The 19,395-nt window shown below is 38.1% G+C and overlaps 1 protein-coding gene across 1 annotated transcript in view; it reads right to left on the minus strand.

The window, feature by feature from the left end:
* SEL1L (SEL1L adaptor subunit of SYVN1 ubiquitin ligase) overlaps window positions 1-19,395 on the minus strand; it is a 56,704-nt gene that overhangs the window by 21,612 nt on the left and 15,697 nt on the right. The window contains exons 4-11 of the mRNA XM_081226905.1: window positions 12,242-12,409; window positions 10,748-10,853; window positions 9,562-9,724; window positions 6,745-6,798; window positions 6,595-6,654; window positions 4,225-4,306; window positions 3,704-3,858; window positions 455-511 (exon numbers count right to left, since the gene is read on the minus strand). Coding sequence (XP_081083031.1) covers window positions 455-511; window positions 3,704-3,858; window positions 4,225-4,306; window positions 6,595-6,654; window positions 6,745-6,798; window positions 9,562-9,724; window positions 10,748-10,853; window positions 12,242-12,409 — 845 coding nt within the window. The remainder of the gene's footprint in view (window positions 1-454; window positions 512-3,703; window positions 3,859-4,224; window positions 4,307-6,594; window positions 6,655-6,744; window positions 6,799-9,561; window positions 9,725-10,747; window positions 10,854-12,241; window positions 12,410-19,395) is intronic.

Below are 19,395 nucleotides of genomic sequence, written 5' to 3' on the forward strand. Positions count from 1 at the left end.
GTATATTGATGGCAGATGAGCAATACACAGGACAAAAAGCAGACCAAAGTTGGTGAGTGGATATGGATCTGACTGCTATAGTTGTACACTCCTAATTTCTCACAAACTCAACACTGAATTTTCCTCAGTGCTAGGAAATATTTTCCAATAGGAGTTTTTAAAGACATACTTCTATCACAATACCTATAGAAAACCAAGACATTGTTTATGCATTTTCGGCCGTATTGAGAACTAGGTTTTGGAATTAATAAAACCTTTCCCATTGCTACGAGGTATGATCACATTTTTGTTCCTCAGTTTCCTCAGGGGTTAGATCTTGAAAGCTCATTTGTGATGTTACCAACATCCATTAATCACAAGGCTTGATATCGTCACTGACTTAGCAAGAAATATATCTGGAGCATCATTTCTTGCTACAATATGAAATGTAAAGCCCTAAGAACAGGCAGGTTACCTGATGGTTTTGTTCTACTCCACGGCCTCCGTGCAGATGCAGCTGTCCCAGACCAACCTGAAAATGAACAAAAAGGAGGCAAGAGTAAATGGCAGCACCTGCCTCTGACATGTAATGAAATTAGACCAACAAGAAACCATTTGGTCACAAAAAGGTTTCTGTTCATAACACAGAAAATTAAACATTTAGTCTTAATTCCCTAAGATATTACTCTAATTTACATTTTTTTTTGTTTGTTTTAAAGACTCTTTTGATGTGGACAATTTTTAAAGTCTTTATTGAATTTGTTACAATATCGCTTGTTTTATGTTTCGGTTTTTTGGCTGAGAAGCATGTGGGATCTTAGCTCCCTGACCAGGGACTGAACCCACACCCCTTGCACTGGAAGGCGAAGTCTTAACCACTGGACCGCCAGGGAAGTCCATATCCTACATTTAAAAAAAAACTAAAAATGTCTGCTTTTAGTTGCAAAGTATCCTGAAATAGAGGTGAAATAAAGGCATTTCCACATAAGCTAAAGAAAAGTTCAAATCTTTTGAACTAAAGAGTATTCTTTAAGAAGAGGGAAAATTATCCTGGGAAGCTTGGAGATGCAGTAAGAAATACAGAACAAGAGAAAGGTAAATTTGAGAGTAAATCTAAATTGGATGGACTACATAAAAGAATAGTATCTTGTGGGGTTCAAAAACATATAGGATTAAAACACAGACAAACTCAAACCAAAAGAGGGTAAGAAAGGAGAGAAAAAGGAACTTGGAAAAGCTAAATAAAAGTGAGATAGAAAATTGAAACTCAAATATATCACTAATTACTCTACTTAAAAGACTGAATGGATTAAGAAAAATAAACAAATAGTCATATGATGCTTGCAAGAGACATACGTTAAACATTAGAAGGTTGAAAGTACAAGATAGAAAAGATATTCCGGGTAAATACTAACCAAAAAAAAGTAGTGTAGCTATGCCAGTATCAGGCAAAATACAACTAAAGTAAAAAAATATTTCTGGAGATAAAAGAGGTCATTTCATGATACAAAAGTTAGCTCAACAGAAAGATAACAATATTATGTTATGCATTCAACATGGCTTAAAATATATAAACCGAAACTGATGAAACTAAAAGGAGAAAGAGACAAATCCACAATCAGAGTGGAAAAATTCAGCAATATTGCCTCAGCATTTGACGGAAGAAGCAGCCAAATTCAGTAGGGATTCAAAAGATTTGAACAGTAGGATTAAGAAACACGACAATTGACACATATCAAACACTACACTCAACGACTGTAGAAATTCACATTCTCTTTAGTGCACAGAATATTTGCCCAAACTGACCAAGATGGGGCATCAAGCAAGTTGCAAGAACTCTCAAACAACTGAAGTCATACAGAGCATATTCTGACTACAGTAGATTAAGCCAGATATCAACAACAAAAAAGGTAATCAGAAAATTCCCATATACAGTTGTCCCTTGGCATCCATGGGGGACTGGTTCCAGGAACCCCACAGATACCAAAATCTGCAGACGCCAAGTCCCTTATATAAAATGGCATAGTATGTGCATGTAACCCATGTACAACGTCCCGTACACTTTAAATCATTTCTAGATTACTTATAATACTTAATGTAGATGCTATGTAAATAGTTGTAAATACAATGTAAATATTATGTAAATAGCTGCCAGTGTGTGACAAAGTTTGCTTTTTGGAACTTTCTGAAAAAAAATTTGTTTTAAAATTTTTTGATCCACAGTTAGTTGAATCTTTGGATGCAGAACCTGCTGTTACAAAGGGCTGACTGTATGTGGAAACTAAGCAATTCATTTCTAAATTACGCACGGGTCAAAAGAAATCACAATAAAAATTAGAGCTAAATATAATGAAAATATGATAGTGGAAGAATGTATTATACTAGCTATCAAATTCTATAAAGCTATAAAAATTTGAGACAGTATTTGCACAAGACATGTACAAGAAAATGCAGAGCATTATTTGTAACAGCCCAAATCTGGGAAGAATAAAATGGATGAACTGTGGTAGTTTCATACAATGAAATACTATATAGCAATGCAAATGAATGAATTACAGCTATGTGAAAACACATGGATTGATTTCACAAAAACATAATGCTGAGTAAAAGAAGTTGATACCAAAAAAATGCTATATGATTTATTTTTACATAAGACTCCTTCAAAAACAGGCCAAACCAATCTATGGTGTTAGACGCCAGCTCAGTGGTTACCCACGGGCAAGAGGGAAGAAGAGTTCCAAAGAGGGGCTTCTAGGGTCCTAGTTACACCACAAAAGAGGTTCCCTTGCTGATAATTCATTGAGCTGTACTTCAGTTTTGTGTACTTTTCTGTATTCATGTCATAACTCAGTAAGTAAAAGAAAAGAAAATGATATACTGTACCACCCACTTTTTTCTTTAACTTGAGATTTTCATTTAATACACTGAAATCAGCTTTCTACATTAAGCAGTATTCTACATAATATTTAATGACCACATAGAATTCCATTATATTGGAGTGTCATATTTGAGCCAATTCCCTACTGTTAAGCATTTAGAGTGTTTTGAATTTTCACTGGTGTCATATAAAAGAAAGATGTGTAATCAGAAGAGACAAGTTTATTTTAATTTCCATGAGCTAAGATATGGCTTAAGTTTTTTCTTTATTTTTAAAAATATTCCCTTCTGTTAGTCTGAAAATTAACTGTTCTTAAAATGGACAGCGAAGTTCTCCTTTTTAATACCATCAAAACAACCCATGAAACAGCATAGTATACATGATACTTTGATGTACTGAATATATCATACAGTTTACATTAAACAAGCCTACTTCTGTCCTTGACCTTGAGAAAATTATAGTCTAAGATAAGGAAAGGAAACATGGATAGCTCTGAAGAAATTCTGAATTCCAAATGCGCCAGAGACTTTTTGTCTGGGGGAGGGGTGACAGTTTCCATCCTGGGTGACCCCCAGAAGAGCCTTCATCACCACCGCAACGCCGCTCCATTTAAGCAGCAGTTTCCAACAGGGGTGCACAGCGGAGTCACCCCGGCCAGCTTTCACGGAACCATCAATATGCCTGGGCCACATCCCAGGTGAGTCCGAACAGAAGGTCGTGAGAGTGTGGTAATCATGTAGCTAATAACAGCTCCGTGAAAATGTTATAGATATATCAGTGCTTTTGCCCCCAGAGGCTGTCACATGCAAGGCAGTAAGATCTCGCGGGAGATGTTTAAACACGCACCTGTGCTTGCACATCACCTTTTTCCGCTAAGAACTGGTAATACTGAATCAAATCTTCTTCAAGCATTCCACTGTTCATTCCTGGGTTTTCCACCTCGTCAGGCAGCCGTATTCTCTGTACTACGGAGCCTCCCGTCAGTGAGATATCACTAGCAACTGAAATGTGGACAAAGTAATGATGGGGATGAAAGTCAGAGGGACTGTCCCACAGAGGGAAGTACAACTGCAGCTGCCAAATGCTGACAGACACTATGTTGAAGGAAACTGTTTCCATAGTGGTCTACAGAGTACAAAATAGTAATCTAAATTCAGGGTTTTTTTTTCCCCCACATAATAGTAAGAAGTGGAACCCAAAGCAAATTTTTGAAAAGTACTTCTTAATCAACTAGTGTAAAGATGATTCTACTTGAGAGAAACAGTCACAGTATTTCAAGTAGTACAATGAAAATAGATGTATTTAAAATTAATTGTTTGGATTTTTTGGGGGGGTTTGGTAAGGGGGAAAGGCAAAAAGGTAGATACCATGATTAGCAACAAGACGATAATGAGTCAGTGCAGATTCACAGCTCTGGAGGACCCCAATGCCAGCCCAGTATCGGTAACCCTGTAATACAACTTCAGGTGAGAAGAAGGCAGTTTCACATGCTTCAGTGGCATTCTTGTGGGAACAAATAAAGCTAACTATAAGCAGAATGTAATTTTGCTGTCCTTTGATCCAAGTACTTGGCTACATCATTTATCCTGAGTTTTACGTTGAGGTAACTTACTCAGCAACTTCAACAACCAGGCTAAGAACTAGGAAATAAATAATAACGTTCCGAGAGCAATCAAAATAGATGTGATCAACTTTATGTTTGCAGTGTGCCCGTTTACCTATAAGAGAAAATTGCTTGGGCTCTTGCTTAGAACAGATTTCAATTTTACTTCAGATACAATTTTAACAAAAACAGGTTAATCTTCCAAAGTAGCTCTTAAAGAAGGAACAAATTAGCGAAATAGGGAAGACAAGAGACTACTAAAACAGGCACAGTAATACCAGCAATAAATGACTTCAGAATAAGGGGGAAGATAGTTAATTATAAAGAGCAGAAGACAGAGCTCTCTGGAGCCATTTAGCACAGACTCAAATAGCTTTACCAATTTTAACAATCCTTAGGTAATGACTGTATAATAACATGTATAATATATTTTTTAATTTTTTTAAAAAAATAAATGTATTTATTTATTTTTGGCTGCGTTGGGTCTTCATTGCTGTGCACAGGCTTTCTCTAGTTGTGAAGAGTGGGGGCTATTCTTTGTTGCAGCGCACGGGCTTCTCATTGCGGTGGCTTCTCTTGTTGTGCAGCACGGGTTCTAGGTGCGTGGGCTTCAGTAGTTGTGGCACGCGGGCTTCAGTAGTTGTGGCTTGCGGGCTCTAGAGCGCAGGCTCAGTAGTTGTGGTGCAAGGGCTTAGTTGCTCCGCGGCACGTGGGATCTTCCCAGACCAGGGCTCGAACCCGTGTCCCCTGCATTGGCAGGTGGATTCTTAACCACTGCACCACCAAGGAAGACCCATAACATGTATAATATTCATACTTAATGTTCTTGTTTTGTAGCCACCATTTAAGGAGACTGATAAGTAGTTTAAAAAGATTTGTGTCAAATATATCTAATATTTCTTGAAAATTCATCTAAAAATAACTTTTCAATTACTGTTTGAGGAATAAACGTTCCTGGAGATTAAACGAACAAGTGAAAAAGACTTCAAAATTAGTAAGGAGTGTTTCAGAAACCTAGAGCAACACCCTTGTTTTTCACTTACTGAAACTCCTTCAGCAGTTTACCTCTGTAACAGGACTAAGCCCAAGCTCTCTGGTGTGACGTACAGCTGTTTACATGATCCCTGTCTACCTGTCCTGTTGACAGACTACCTGGCATTCTATTTTCCAACGTTTTAGTTGCTCCTTTCTTCAGAAGTATCTCCTTCCAATGCCAGTATGGGTGAGGTGCCTTTTAGGTGATTCCCTGACATTCTCATGCTGTATTGTAACGACCTCCTTACTCATGTCTCCCTTTCTACATTAAAAGCTTGTTGTGCGATGGTATTATATCTTACTGATATTTGGAATTCTAAGGACAAGTATTCAGTAAATAGTTTTGGAATACACACAGGGAAAATTATCCAGGATCTACCCAACTGGCCAGAAAACTACATTTTCCTTCTTTGTTAAGTTTCATAATCCCATCAATGACCAGGCCTATAGCCCCCTCCAGATTTTGGACTGGTTTCTCTGCTTTCGATCTCATTTCTGCTCAATCTGTTCTTTACATTCCTGCAAGAACTTACATATTCATTTGGAACACAGTAATATGGGTCAGAGGTCATGTGGACTCACCCAAAGTCAATTTATAAAGTAGAAGGCAGATTAAACACCTCAGCAAAAAAGAACGTGGTGGAAAGATTCTATATTTTAACACTAAGCCGTTTAAGTGATCAACACTATCAGGTAATACATAAGAGATACTCTGTAATGAACTTTATAGGACACTGGTTATTTGTATACTTAGCCCTTCATCTATTTAAATGTAAAATCTGTCATAACCCAATCTAAAAAATGATTCTGACAAACAATTCCAACTTATAGAAAACTGAGAAAGAACCATTTATCAGATTTCTATTTTAAGGGAAATCAGCCAAACTAATCATTTTAAAGACAAACTGTGGACTCTACCAATTTTCATCCACACGTAGATTCAATTGCTGTATCCATTAACAAGAAGCTGAAGGACATTCAATTGAATATTGGGTCTTAATGAATATAAGTAAATTTCAATCATGAAATCTAGAAAAGTTGTGGCCACTTGTAAACCAACTATTCAATGTTATTAGCCTTCCATTTAAGTCTTACTTACCAAAACCATGTGGGCTATCAGGTTGCCCCCAAGAGCTCCGAAAGTATAATAAACAAGGGCCTGTGAAAGAACAAAAGATGCTTAACTCAACATAGTTACATATTTACCCAATTCAAATTGTAATATACAATAAAATTTTAATAATATTACCTTTGCCTGACTTGAATTAACACCAAGTCCAGAAGCATAGAGAAAGCCAAGAGCCTGAAACAAAATGATAAAAGGCAGACAGTTTTATGAACCATGAAAAGATGCAAGAATCTTTAAATGCTAAAAGATTTGAACAGTTGCAAATAAGCACAACTGTGGAATTAAAAAGCCTCAGAAATGCATTCAAGGTTTTACAAATTACATAATGAAATATAACTTTAAGCAACTAAAAAAGCTTAGCTTGAAGATTAAAGACAATTTAATAAAACATCAACTAGAAAACCGAAGCTGAACACATTTAAATATGACTTTTACTTGATTCTTGATGAACAGCTATTATGAAAACAAAATGTCTCCTGTATCATTACATCAACATATTATCTATGTGAAGGGTGATACACAATGATAGTGGGTAAGAGATTACTAAATAAGCTATCGCAGGAATAAAAAGAGGCAGCAAGGGGCTAAGTTGAAGGGGTCAAGGGAGAAAGGTCACTTTACAACACTAGAGCATACACAGTTTTCTTAAAAAAACCCAACCAGCCAACCAATGTTTTGGTAAGGTTCTACCCTCTGCCCTCTGAGGATCATCCCTGATGACATGAAAGCATAGGCTAAAGTTGTAAACGCAGGTGCTATTCTCATCAAAAGCCACAAGCTCTTCTACATTTCCCAGCCTCCCTTGAAGTTAGGTAGGGCCACTGCCTGGGACGTGACCAGAGGGGATGCAAGCCATTTTCAGACCTGGCCCTTAAAAACATCCCAGAGAATCCTCCAGTCCTCCCTTCTCCCTTCGTGATGGCTTGGAAGCCCCGTGTTCCAGATGGTATATAGCTATATGACAGAGGCAGCCCCTGACCCTAAGTCACCATATGAAGAGTAACTCAGGCAGGAGAGCTGCATGGGACCTGGCATAAACAAGAATTAACTCCTTGCTGTGTGAAGCCACTGTGATTTTGGTGCTTTGCTTCATCAGCTAGAATTAATTATGGTGGAGAGAGTGCTTTGCAGTGTGTAAAGCACTGTGGCATTGTAAGGTTCTATTATTAGAGGGAAAAGATGCTTTAAAAGTAAAACCGTTCCTCAGAACAGAATGTGTCTGAAGATAAAGAATGTATGTGTGAATTTTACATAACCTGATTTATGTAAAAAGGGAAAAAAAGCTTTGAAAACAAAGGGGAGCAATTAAGATATAACCTGTTTATAAACCAAAACCAAGACTACATAAGAGTTGCATACTGATCAGGTTATCAGTCCTGTGGAAAACAATGGTCCAAATGCCTTTACTGTTTACATAGTCTGAAAACAGACTTCCTCTGTGACTAGAAATTTTGTTTTATCTTTAAGCAAATCCCGCACCATTGATAAATCTTTATTATTGAAGACGTTTTTTTTTTAAGTGGGCAAAACACCTTTATAAGTAGGACACAAAACCCAGAAACCATAAAAGATGAATAAATTCAACTAAATGCTTATTTTACATGAAAAAACTTATACACAAAATTAAAAGACAATATAAAGAATACAGATAAACAGCCAGATGCAGAGGTACAAAGGGCGAGGTCCGTAAGAGTCCTGAGTGCAGGAGCTTCTGTCCCCATGGAGTTGGAGTGTACCACCTCCTGCCACGTGGATGTATTCACCAACCTGGAGGCTCTCCAAACCCCAGAGTTGAGGGATTTGTATGGAGGCTTCTTCACATAGGTATAATTGATTAGTAACTCAATCCCCAGCCCCTTTCCCTTCCCTCTATTGAGGGCATTTTAAATAAATGTGGTGACCCCTAAACCCAGGCATCAATCCTACCATTACTAGTGGGGCGTCAAGCAGATATTATGTATCAACTGGCTCAAAGGGCAATATGGAATCGGAACATCCGCTACACAGTAGCCTAACTAAGAACATATTACTTGAGTTCATCAGCCTTTAGCTGTGTCATTCAGTTTTAGGAAACATAGATGATGAAGAAACAAACTAAAGGACACTATGAAGAAACAAGTAGACAAACTGAGGCAGAACATTCTGTAGAAAAACTGGCCCTATCTCTAACACAGAAAAAAAAAAAAAAAAAAGGTGCGGGCTATGCTAGAAGTAGCAACCAAATATAAGTATAGTCCTGGACCAAATACTGATTTGGACAAAACAGATATAAGGAAAATGTTTTGGCTCAACACTGTACGAATATGGTATGGGTGTTATATGATGTAAAAGTTTACTGGAAGTGGAAGGGCTAAAGGCTATTGATTGAAAAGAGCAAGTTATGGAACAGCAGGCGATGACATTTTATTTTAATAAAGAATTTACATGAAGAGAAAGGTCTAGAAGGGTATGCATGGACTAACATATTACCAGTGCCTATGTCTGGGAGGTACATATGTGATGTTTATTTTCTTAGCTTTTTTAGTTTGTATTTCTAGTTTCCTTATAAAGGACATGTACTGCTTCTGTAACAAAATATTTTTTTACAAAAATACCAAGATTAACAGGAGCTGGAGCACCTGACCTTAGGGAAAAAAAATACAACGGTGAGTAATTTCAGATAAAAAACAATTACCTTCGTTTAATTCTCTGAAGATTTAAGTTGGAAAACTACAAATATAATTTTGGCAAGATGCAATTGCAAAACTGCCTGAAGTGACTATAAATGTTCTCAAACTAAGGAAAAAGACTGTCCAAGAAGACTGGGAAAATGATCTGTCACAAAATTAATATTTACAGTATTACTTGTTAAAGGAAGTCAGGGCAACGAAGAGTACCACGCTGTTAAAATAAACCAGTGCTGTATGCGGAGAGATCCTCCACGGAAAGTATACTTACAGTTTGTCCCTTGGGAGAACCTTCCTCAGTCAGTTTCTCAAACATCTCTTTAGCTGCCTGGATATTCTGTGTCAGGTAATCACCAAACAAAAGAGCGTAGGACACTCTCTCCAGGGCCTTGGTATGGTTCATGCTTGCTGCCTTTTGAAGATACCTATATGCTCTTTAAACATAAGTAATGAAAAAACAAATTAGCAATATTTTGGAGCTGACATTTTTTTCAAGATCTCCTAAAATGCAGCTTAACTTCCTTATTCTATAGAATCCCTCTGATATTTTATTTTTACTAAAGTAGTGTTACTTACAAAACTTACTTTTGTTTTTACATAAGGTACCAGTTCTGTTATTGCAATATCTTGGAATTCTAATTACACTAATAGTAATCCTAAAAAATTCGATTAAAAAAGTTAACTAGGGCTTCCCTGGTGGCGCAGTGGTTGAGAGTCCGCCTGCCGATGCAGTGGACACGGGTTTGTGCCCCAGGTCTGGGAAGATCCCACATGCCGCGGAGCAGCTGGGCCCGTGAGCCATGGCCACTGGGCCTGCGCGTCCGGAGCCTGTGCTCCGCAATGGGAGAGGCCACAACAGTGAGAGGCCCGTGTACCACACACACACACACACAAAAAGTTAACTAGATTTGCAATGTGAGAACTGTAATAATATGGTGTCCGGTAAATAATCTAATGAATGATAACCACCACAACTGTCTTCTTTGCACAGACTATAACAAAAATCAGCTGAAATTAAAGGGACACAAAATGTTACAGGACAATCACCTGTTTTATGTTCTTTCATTCCTAAATTCTAGACTTTGCAAGAAAATTACAAAGCGAAACGAAAAAATCAGAAAACACCCGACAACAATTCCTTTTGTTTGTTTTATGTCACTTTGAATTCTGGATATTGTATGTATTCCTGGCTCTGAGAAATTACTATAACTTAATCAAATATTGCCATTTGCTCACTGTTCATTCTTGTGACTGGTATTTAGGACCTTTTTACCCCAACAAGCTAAAATCTGATAAAAGTAATGCCCCTAATGTTCATATATCATATTAAGTTTTCTTGTAATGCAACTTAAGAAATCCTTTGTCTCTGGCAGTATATTAAATTTAAAAAGTACTTATCCATTTATCTCAGTAATGGCCTATCACAGGGTAAGAATGGAGTTGGCCGTGCTACCTACTCTCTTTTCTGGCTTTTCTTATTGCTTCCATTGAGGATTTTCATCCCAGTCTGGTACATCATTTCCGCTTCCTGCATTTGCCGTCTTTTGGCAGCCTCTTCTTCAGCTAAAAATAAAATTTACATTTTGCATTTACATGGATAATTCTGCACTAATTATTTATCAAACATCAGTATGTATTCTTTCTTTTGGGTGGTCATGCAAACACAATCCATGATCTTTCACCATTTCCAAGTCTGACTCTAAAGACACATGGTTTTCAGTATGGCCTTTATCTGACAAAAGATAAGACTTAGAAAAAAAAAAAAACCTCATTGAAATCACTTTCTTTCAGAGAAAGCAATATTGACCTGCTTTTGGAGGGTACTTTTCTGCTAGTAATTCTAACTTTTTATATAATTCAACTAAAATTTCAGTAGGAGCTTATGATTATATATGCCAAGGTCAGCTAAAATCAGGACAGTAAAAAAAACAGAAAAATACTGTTGTAGTCAAAGAACACTTCAGTCTCACCTGAAATGCTGTATATTTTACAAGGAGAAAGTACTTGATTAATTACATAACAAAAATTAGTAAAAAAATTGATTTTTATTAACTACAGATCCTGATTTAATGTTCAAGTTCTCCACTTTTTTTCCTATGCACTAATACAACCCTGAAAATCACAGAATTATTGCAGATTTCTCAAAAATTATTTTGTTACTGTAATATAGCATTTAACAGAAATACAGAACTCACCAAGAGACATTTGAGTATTTCATGAGGACTAATATTTACAGAAACAGAAGTGAGCTGTTCTTGCAATATAAAAACAAAATCTGATGTGTTAATCTGGAGTACTTAATCATACTGGCCTACATCCAAAGACGGACTGTATGACATATCTAGGAAAGCCTAAATAGTCTATCAGAGCCATTATTCTGAAAATGTCATTTGGTATCAAATGAGGTATATTCAAGGTTTTCCGTTGTTTTTTATTAGTTATAAAGTTTTTCCCCAAAACACAGCTTGCTTGCATTTAGAAGTCAGTCCCTTCGTACTGACATGAACACTTAGGCCAGTTAAATATACTATATTTGTCAAATGTTAACTTAGCACAGTGCATTTTGCTCAAGTATTTAGGAAAGGTATGATCTATCTTTCTTTTAACCACTATTAATTAACCTTCACCAGAATGTTCTATTTCCTTTATTGCCAAACAATGTTTCATTATTAATTTAGCAGCCTGCCTGAGAGTTTCAGAACAACCCGTGCACACCAATGGAAAACCACCTCTAAATAAGTCACAAGTGTGATAAGCCGCCTGAGTGACGGTCTGGAAATAAGTACACTGCACGCTTCCTGCGCTGACGTCCAGGCTTTAAGGCAACAACCGCGTCATCGATGTTGACCATTTCTCACAAAGGTGGAAAAAGGACGGCTACAAAAAGGCCTTTAAACTGTTGCCTGAGACACAAAACAATGTGGACGTGCCGCCTACTGAGCAATACTTACTTTCACAAAAGCCCCACTTTTCATCTGCCTTGTAGTCATAGGTTGTAGCACACCACAGTCTGCCATCTTCCCTCCCATCTGAGGTACACTCATCATATTCCTTATCCAGGAACAGAAAAGGGAAGTGACAGGGCTCCCCGTGAGCTGTGCCTTCAATGGCGGTCAAAGCTGGAAAGAAAAAAAAAAAAAATCTAAACATGAACAGCACCTCTGGTATTCATGGATTTAACACTGTCAATTTCAACTATGAGAATCCAAAGACACAGATACATGATTTGTAATGGGGAACATAAAAGACCCAGCACTGATTTTGCTCAGGGACGACGTGAAGGTGAGTCAACTTAGTGAGCATGGCTAGCTGACTACCCAGCTCTATATCTAGGTTAGAATTTTGGGAGGTCTTGAGATAATAACCTTAGAATATCAAAAGTCTACTGAAAATAGCTGCCCAACCAGTGAGCAAAAAATAAGGCAAATGCAACTGAATCAATTCCACTGCTCAGCACAACTCTCCTTTTTTTCCTATCTGAATGCTGTAAGTCAATTTCTTCAATAATATGAAGTTACACAGGGAAAATGCTCCCCCAGGCAAAGTTAATCACTCACATACTCCTCTGTGATCCCCCAGCATTTTATTAGAGTACTGATCACACTCACTGAGCTTCTTTCTTTACCATACTCTAGCTCCCACTAGACTTTGAGCTTGTTAAGGGTAAAAACCATATCTCTAATTTGTTCTGTAAGTTCTTTCCACGTATCTCCTAGGTGCTGGGAATTATGCCAGGTGCTGGAAATGAGGTGGAGCAGAGGTCTCTGCTACATGGAACTTACTGCCTAGCAAGGAAGAGAGACATTAAACAAAAGTATGATTGATGTTATGGAAAGGAAAGTTCCCCATCAGGAACTGCAGTTTACACTGAACCTCACGGATGTCTAGGAAGAGGTGGTGGATGAAATGCTTTGGGGTGGGGTAGGGGGACAAGCGTTGTAGACAAAGGGAAAAGTATGTGTTAAGAATCAAATGAAAGACAGCATGGCATATTAGAGAAAATAAAGTTCATTATCTCAGAACACGTAGTGTGAGTGTCAAAGTGGACAAGAGAAGAAGCTAAAGAAGCACGAAGAAGCCAGACTAGGGAGGTCCTGACAAGTCTTACTAACTCAATTTGGATTTTATCCTGACAACAATGGAAACTCAAGAGTTTAAAGTAGGAGTGACATGCGCATACTTATACTTTACTTAGAGAGGGGACAATGGAATGCCAGGCTGGATGCAAGGTGACCGGTTTAAAGGTTGTGACAGTGGTCTAATCGAGAGGTAATGGTAGCCTGAAGAAGACAATGAAATGAAAAAAGTGGATGAACTCAAGTGATGCTAAGGAAGGAGATATGGTACTACTTACTGACTAGATGTGCAGATGAGAGGAGAGAGGAATCAAGGAAGGCTCCCAGGTATTAGGCTTCAGGAAGTGAGTAGGTGGTTGTCCTTACTAAGATAGAGAACACTAAAGGAGGAGTAGGTTACTGGGTAGGGATGAAATGGATCAGGAGAGAGACAAGTTAAGCTTTGCTCCTGCTACATTCAAGGTAGCTAACAAAAAACAAAACAAGTGAAATGTCTTAGACATCTTTTCAGCTGTAGCCAAAAAGAAACTTCTCCAGTTTACAGATGTATTTGAAGCCAAGAGTATGCATAAGAATGCCAATTACGAGGTATATGAGAATACCAAAGGGCCGGGCCTGAGCCTAGACTCCAACCATACGGTAAGTACGAGTACATATATGCCAGCGTTCATTGGTTGCTTTTACATGGAGAATTTAATTAGGCAGCAGAGCTTAGTAAGTAACAGTATAGGTTCCGGAGTCAGAACACCTGACTCAAACCCTACTGACTATTAGCTGTGAACTTTGAGTAAGTTATTTAATCTCTCTCCTTACCCATAAAATTATTTGGAGATAACCTCCTTATCTACAAATAGGGATAACAGTCCTTGCTGCACAGAGTTACTCACAAAGATGCACTGAAATAATACATGTAAGGGACTCATCATGGTGCCTGCCCCGTAAGGTGGTAAGAGTCTAGGAGATGGCGATTGCTATTTTATTCCTGGCACTTCTGCTCTGAAAGGCTAGAAAATGTATGCTCTTTCTTTCCTGTGTAAAGAAGAATACATTCTAAGACTAATTTGAAAATTATTTTCAGTAAGTTATGAAAGGCAAACAAATTCAAAATGGTTTACCACCAGATAAATGTCATTCACCATCCTGGTAATCACTGACCAGAGGCAAATAACTTTTTCACCTTTGATTTGTCCACTTTTTAAGAAGTGATCTTTAATGCAACATATAAGCAAAGCATCCTTTATCACCAACCTCAGAGGCATCACTTTGACTATAGAATCTGAAAAAGGCGCTCCCATGCACTGCTACTAGATTCAAATTTGCTTTGGAAAGGTAGTATCTGTACAACTGCAGTTTGTAAACTTGAATTTCAACTTAAATAACATACAATGGTTTAAAGTATATTTGATTTTTCCCTATGATAACAGAAATTTCTGTTTTAAAAGCAAATAAGAATTGTCATAAGAATTCTAGTTTGCCAGAACTTATGTTTTCTAAGTGGTTCAAATACATGAAAGCATTCATTTTCATGTGATGGAACAATACAGCAGAAAAGAAACTGGAGAGAACCCAAAGATTTTTGGCAACAAAAGGTGTTAACCTACTACTGAGTCAGCACTAACTTAAGCAGGAAGAACTCCCAGGGTACACCTGATTTATCAATTTAGTAAAATCGAAATATCTTGGTCAAAATAATGTGTTTATTATTAAGTTAGTAGAAAGAAAATTTGTATCTCTCAGCTATCTTCTCCAAGCAAAATCACCACAGGGAAACTACTATTACCTTTTAAACTTATTTTAAAGTCTTCCAGAAGGTACTGACTGGGACTTGCTGGTTTCAAGTCAATAATCTCAAGTTGATATTCCTCACAATAGCATTGATTTCAGTTAATTTTCTTCCATGGAGAAATTCTCTAAGAATTTCGAAGCTATTATTTTAAAAACAGCCATGAGGGGCTTCCCTGGTGGCGCAGTGGTTGGGAGTCCGCCTGTCGATGCAGGGGACGCGGGTTCGTGCCCCGGTCCGGGAAGATCCCACATGCCGTGGAGCGGCTGGGCCCGTGAGCCATGGCCGCTGAGCCTGCACGTCCGGAGTCTGCGCTCCGCAGTGGGGGGGGGCCACAACAGTGAGAAGCCCTCGTACCGCAAAAAAAAAAAAAAAAGAAAAAAAGAAAAACAGCCATGAAAACAGTACCAGTTTAAAAAACAATGGTAATCACTGCTCTGGCATAATGAGGCTGACTGAATACGCAATTTGAGTTAATGATAGCCGGTAATCAAATGTGACACTTAAAATGAAAGGGAGAAAAATGTGTTAAGTCAACTCTGCACCTTCATGTAAAAATGACATAGTATCACAATCTATTTAGACCTTGAGAGTAAGATATTTAACTTAACAGTATTTGAGAACTTATAATAACGAACAGACTGGTCTATATTTAAACTAGTAGAAATTTGCTCTTGCAAAGTCAATTAGAATCATTTAGGAAACCTAGAAAGGTTTTTAACAACCCCCCTGCTCCCGCCCCAAACCCTACCTGAACCTGTAATCCTTCAGCGCTGGCCAGAATATAGGTAAATGGGAACTTCCATACTGTTGGCAGGAGTGTAGAGGGGCATTCAATAATATCTGTTAGAATTGAAAAGCTCCATACACCTTTTGATCCCATTTTTTCACTTTTGGGATGTTTACTTAATAGAAGTGCTCCCACGAAGATACAAAGAGGTATGTCCAAGAGAGCATTTGTGCATCATCATAATTTTAAAAACATAAAGCCAAAAAGAACTCAAAGGTTTATGACAAGTAGGTTGGTTAAATCAACTACAATGCAGGAGTTACATCTGGGCATCAACACAGATGGAATCAAAGGTCACTAGAGAATGGTGTAGACAGAGCAGAAGATAAAGGCTGAGTCTTGGGGGCAACCTTACGTTTCAACATCAGGCAGGTTCTGAGGAACCACAGCCAAGAGAAGAAAGCATCTTCAGAAAAAGGAAAAAAATACATGAGGGGTCGGTAAGGTTAAGGACCAAGAACTGACCAGGTATTCAGCAATTAGAATGTGCCTGGAGGAGAGTGGCTTTAGTGGTCTGGAGGGGACCAGGGCCTCGTCACACTCAGATTAGAGAATGGAAAGAGAGGAAGCAAAGTCAGTGAATAGAGACAACTCTTCCCAAGAATAATGCTATGAAGGGGAGTACAGGAGTAAGGCGGCTGTCGGAGGGGCACTGGGGGCCAAGTCTTGGTTTTTCTAATATTCAGATATGATACCATGTTTGAACGTTGGTGGAAAGAATTCAAGAGTGTGGGCAAAGACTGTCGTTTGCCATTCAGTAAACAAGGAATGTTGTCTGCCACTGAGTCACCAGCCACTGCAGCTGCGTCCCCAACAGTGCACCCTGAGGGGAATTCAGGATGGAGAAAAACAGGATACCGGCTCTATATAGTTAAGATGCATATCTAAGGAATAATTTCAGTGAGCCCAGACTCTTGCATCTTCCCAAACATAGAAAAGCACTAAAATCATTAACTTGAGATGTCTGATTTTTGGGATTAGCAGTAATATTTTGATGTCTGACTACATGCATTTTTTTTCTTCCCAGCAAAAACTATATATCCTGGCTCCCCCCTTACCTCTTAGGAGCAGGTCCTCAGAGCTATCTGAGAGGCTGTCTCCCACCATACAGTCCTCAGTAAGGTCCCCGAATAAAACATAATTTGCAACTTTTAGGTTGTATGTTTTTCTTCAGTTGCCAAGAGAAAACAATGTAAATGTGGCTAGAATGTTGTTATTTGTACTGAATTAAATGTCCTGGAATACAAATACTCATATCTTTTCCTCATTTTTAATTGTAAAATCAAAACAAGACAAAAACATCAACCTCTTGATCCATATAGATAAAGCCAAGGGATTTAGCTCTGTAAATTCCTCATTTTAAGAGCATTTACACTCTATTAAAGACTGATATTATATCTATAAGTTTAGATGGGTATTCTGTTAATAAGACGACTATTTAATCATGCTGCTTGTTTGAAACAATTTTGTACTTCCAAATATACAGCAGTAAGTAGCATTTTAGTCAAATATATTTAGAGTCAAAAATATACTTATAGTCAGGCTTCCCTGGTGGCGCAGTGGTTGAGAGTCCGCCTGCAGATGCAGGGGACACGGGTTCGTGCCCCGGTCTGGGAAGATCCCACATGCCACAGAGCGGCTAGGCCTGTGAGCCATGGCCGCTGAGCCTGCGTGTCCGGAGCCTGTGCTCCGCAACGGGAGAGGCCACAACAGTGAGAGGCCCGCGTATCTCACACACACACACACACACACACACACACACACTATATATATATATATATATATATATATATATATATATATATACACTTACAATCAAAAATTATATTTATAGTCAAATGTATTTATAGTCAAAAATTGAAACACAATTATTTAACGTTAAAAAGGTACCAACCTCAAGATAACTGTCATATAGTGTTCAGCAATTTTAGTAAACACAAAGATAAAAACTCAATCAACCAACCAATCAACATCAAACTTCCTAAAGTACTACAAACGGAACACAAATAACAGATGACTTGAAGCAAACCATACTTGAGATAAAGCAAATGGTATAGGCCAAATAAAGAGGTATTTACCGTTGACTGAGAAATACGGTATAGTAATCTTCTAGGGAAAATAACAATTTTATGTTATTTGCTACAAGAAGACTGTTTTCACCCAAGGTCGAGAATTGCTAACTAGAGTTGAGAATTACATTAATGAAGGACAGACAGACATGCAGACTATACTAAGGAAGGCACTGCTTTAAGGATTAAGATGTATTTTTCAGAAAATCAATGAAATGTAGTCACCTAGAGAATGAACAAAAACATTGAGATCAGAGTTCATATAAGCTCAGTTCTCTCTGTGAAAATAACCATTCAAAAGAAGAAAAAGAAGCAAGCACTGGCCCATGTGCCCAGAAGAAAGTGACAAAAGCTTCAGGACACTCAGGTGACAGGTAGTCAGAAACCAGAGTGAAACTTGCTCAGGAAAACTGCTGCTTAAGAACAGTGAGTGTGGGGACTTCCTGGTGGTCCAGTAAGACTTCACGCTCCCAATGCAGGGGGCCAGGGTTCGATGCCTAATCCCACATGCATGCCACAACTAATAAGTCTGCATGCCACAACTAAAGATCCTGTGTGCCACAACTAAGACCCGACGCAGCCAAAATAAATAAATAAATATTAAAACAAAACAAAACAGTGAGTTTCACTAAATAATGGTTGTAAAGGCATTTTGAGTTCAAAAGCCCTGGTGGGGTGCTTTTCCACAAGGATGGTCTCCCAAAGGCGTTTCCTTCCACAAATAACTTCTTGTACAACCAAACAAAAGAAACAACGATAAAAGAAAGCTCTGCATTAAAGTTAGACCTGTTGTAGGTTATGGCCTATGTTTCCTTAACCATTTATCTTCTGTTTAGTCAGAGTACTAAGGTTTGTTTATTCCTTTCCACCCTCCCTCTTGCATGTGACAATGAAGCAAAAATGCTATCCTATTATTCAACCAACTTTCCTCAGAACCCAATTTTAAGCATGTTTAGTTAAGTTTAAGCTCAGTGCCATTCAAAACAGACCAAGATACTGGTTATTTGATTTTTTTTTTAAGACTATTAGGGTAGTGTGTAGAAAAGACAATCCAAGCAATGGGAAAGTATACAAAATTAAAGAAAAAACACTGTCATCTTTAGTTACCACTGAAAATTATCTTTCTCCAAAGGTAATGACTGTTCCTAGAAAAGAGGTTCATTTTTCTTTTCAAGTGCAAATGTGGGGGGACAAATGGCTTTCTTTCCCATAAGGGACCTGTGATGGTTAACTGTGTATAAACTTAGCTGGGCCACAGTATCCAGATGTCTGGTCAAACACAACGCTGGGTTTCTGTGATGGTGTTTTTTGGATGAGATTAACATTTAAATCATGGACTTTGAGTAAAGCACATTACCCTCCACAATGTGGGTGGGCCTCAATCAAT

The sequence above is a fragment of the Mesoplodon bidens genome (genome assembly GCF_964165515.1).
Source record: "Mesoplodon bidens genome assembly, chromosome: 3".
Taxonomy (NCBI): domain Eukaryota; kingdom Metazoa; phylum Chordata; class Mammalia; order Artiodactyla; family Ziphiidae; genus Mesoplodon; species Mesoplodon bidens.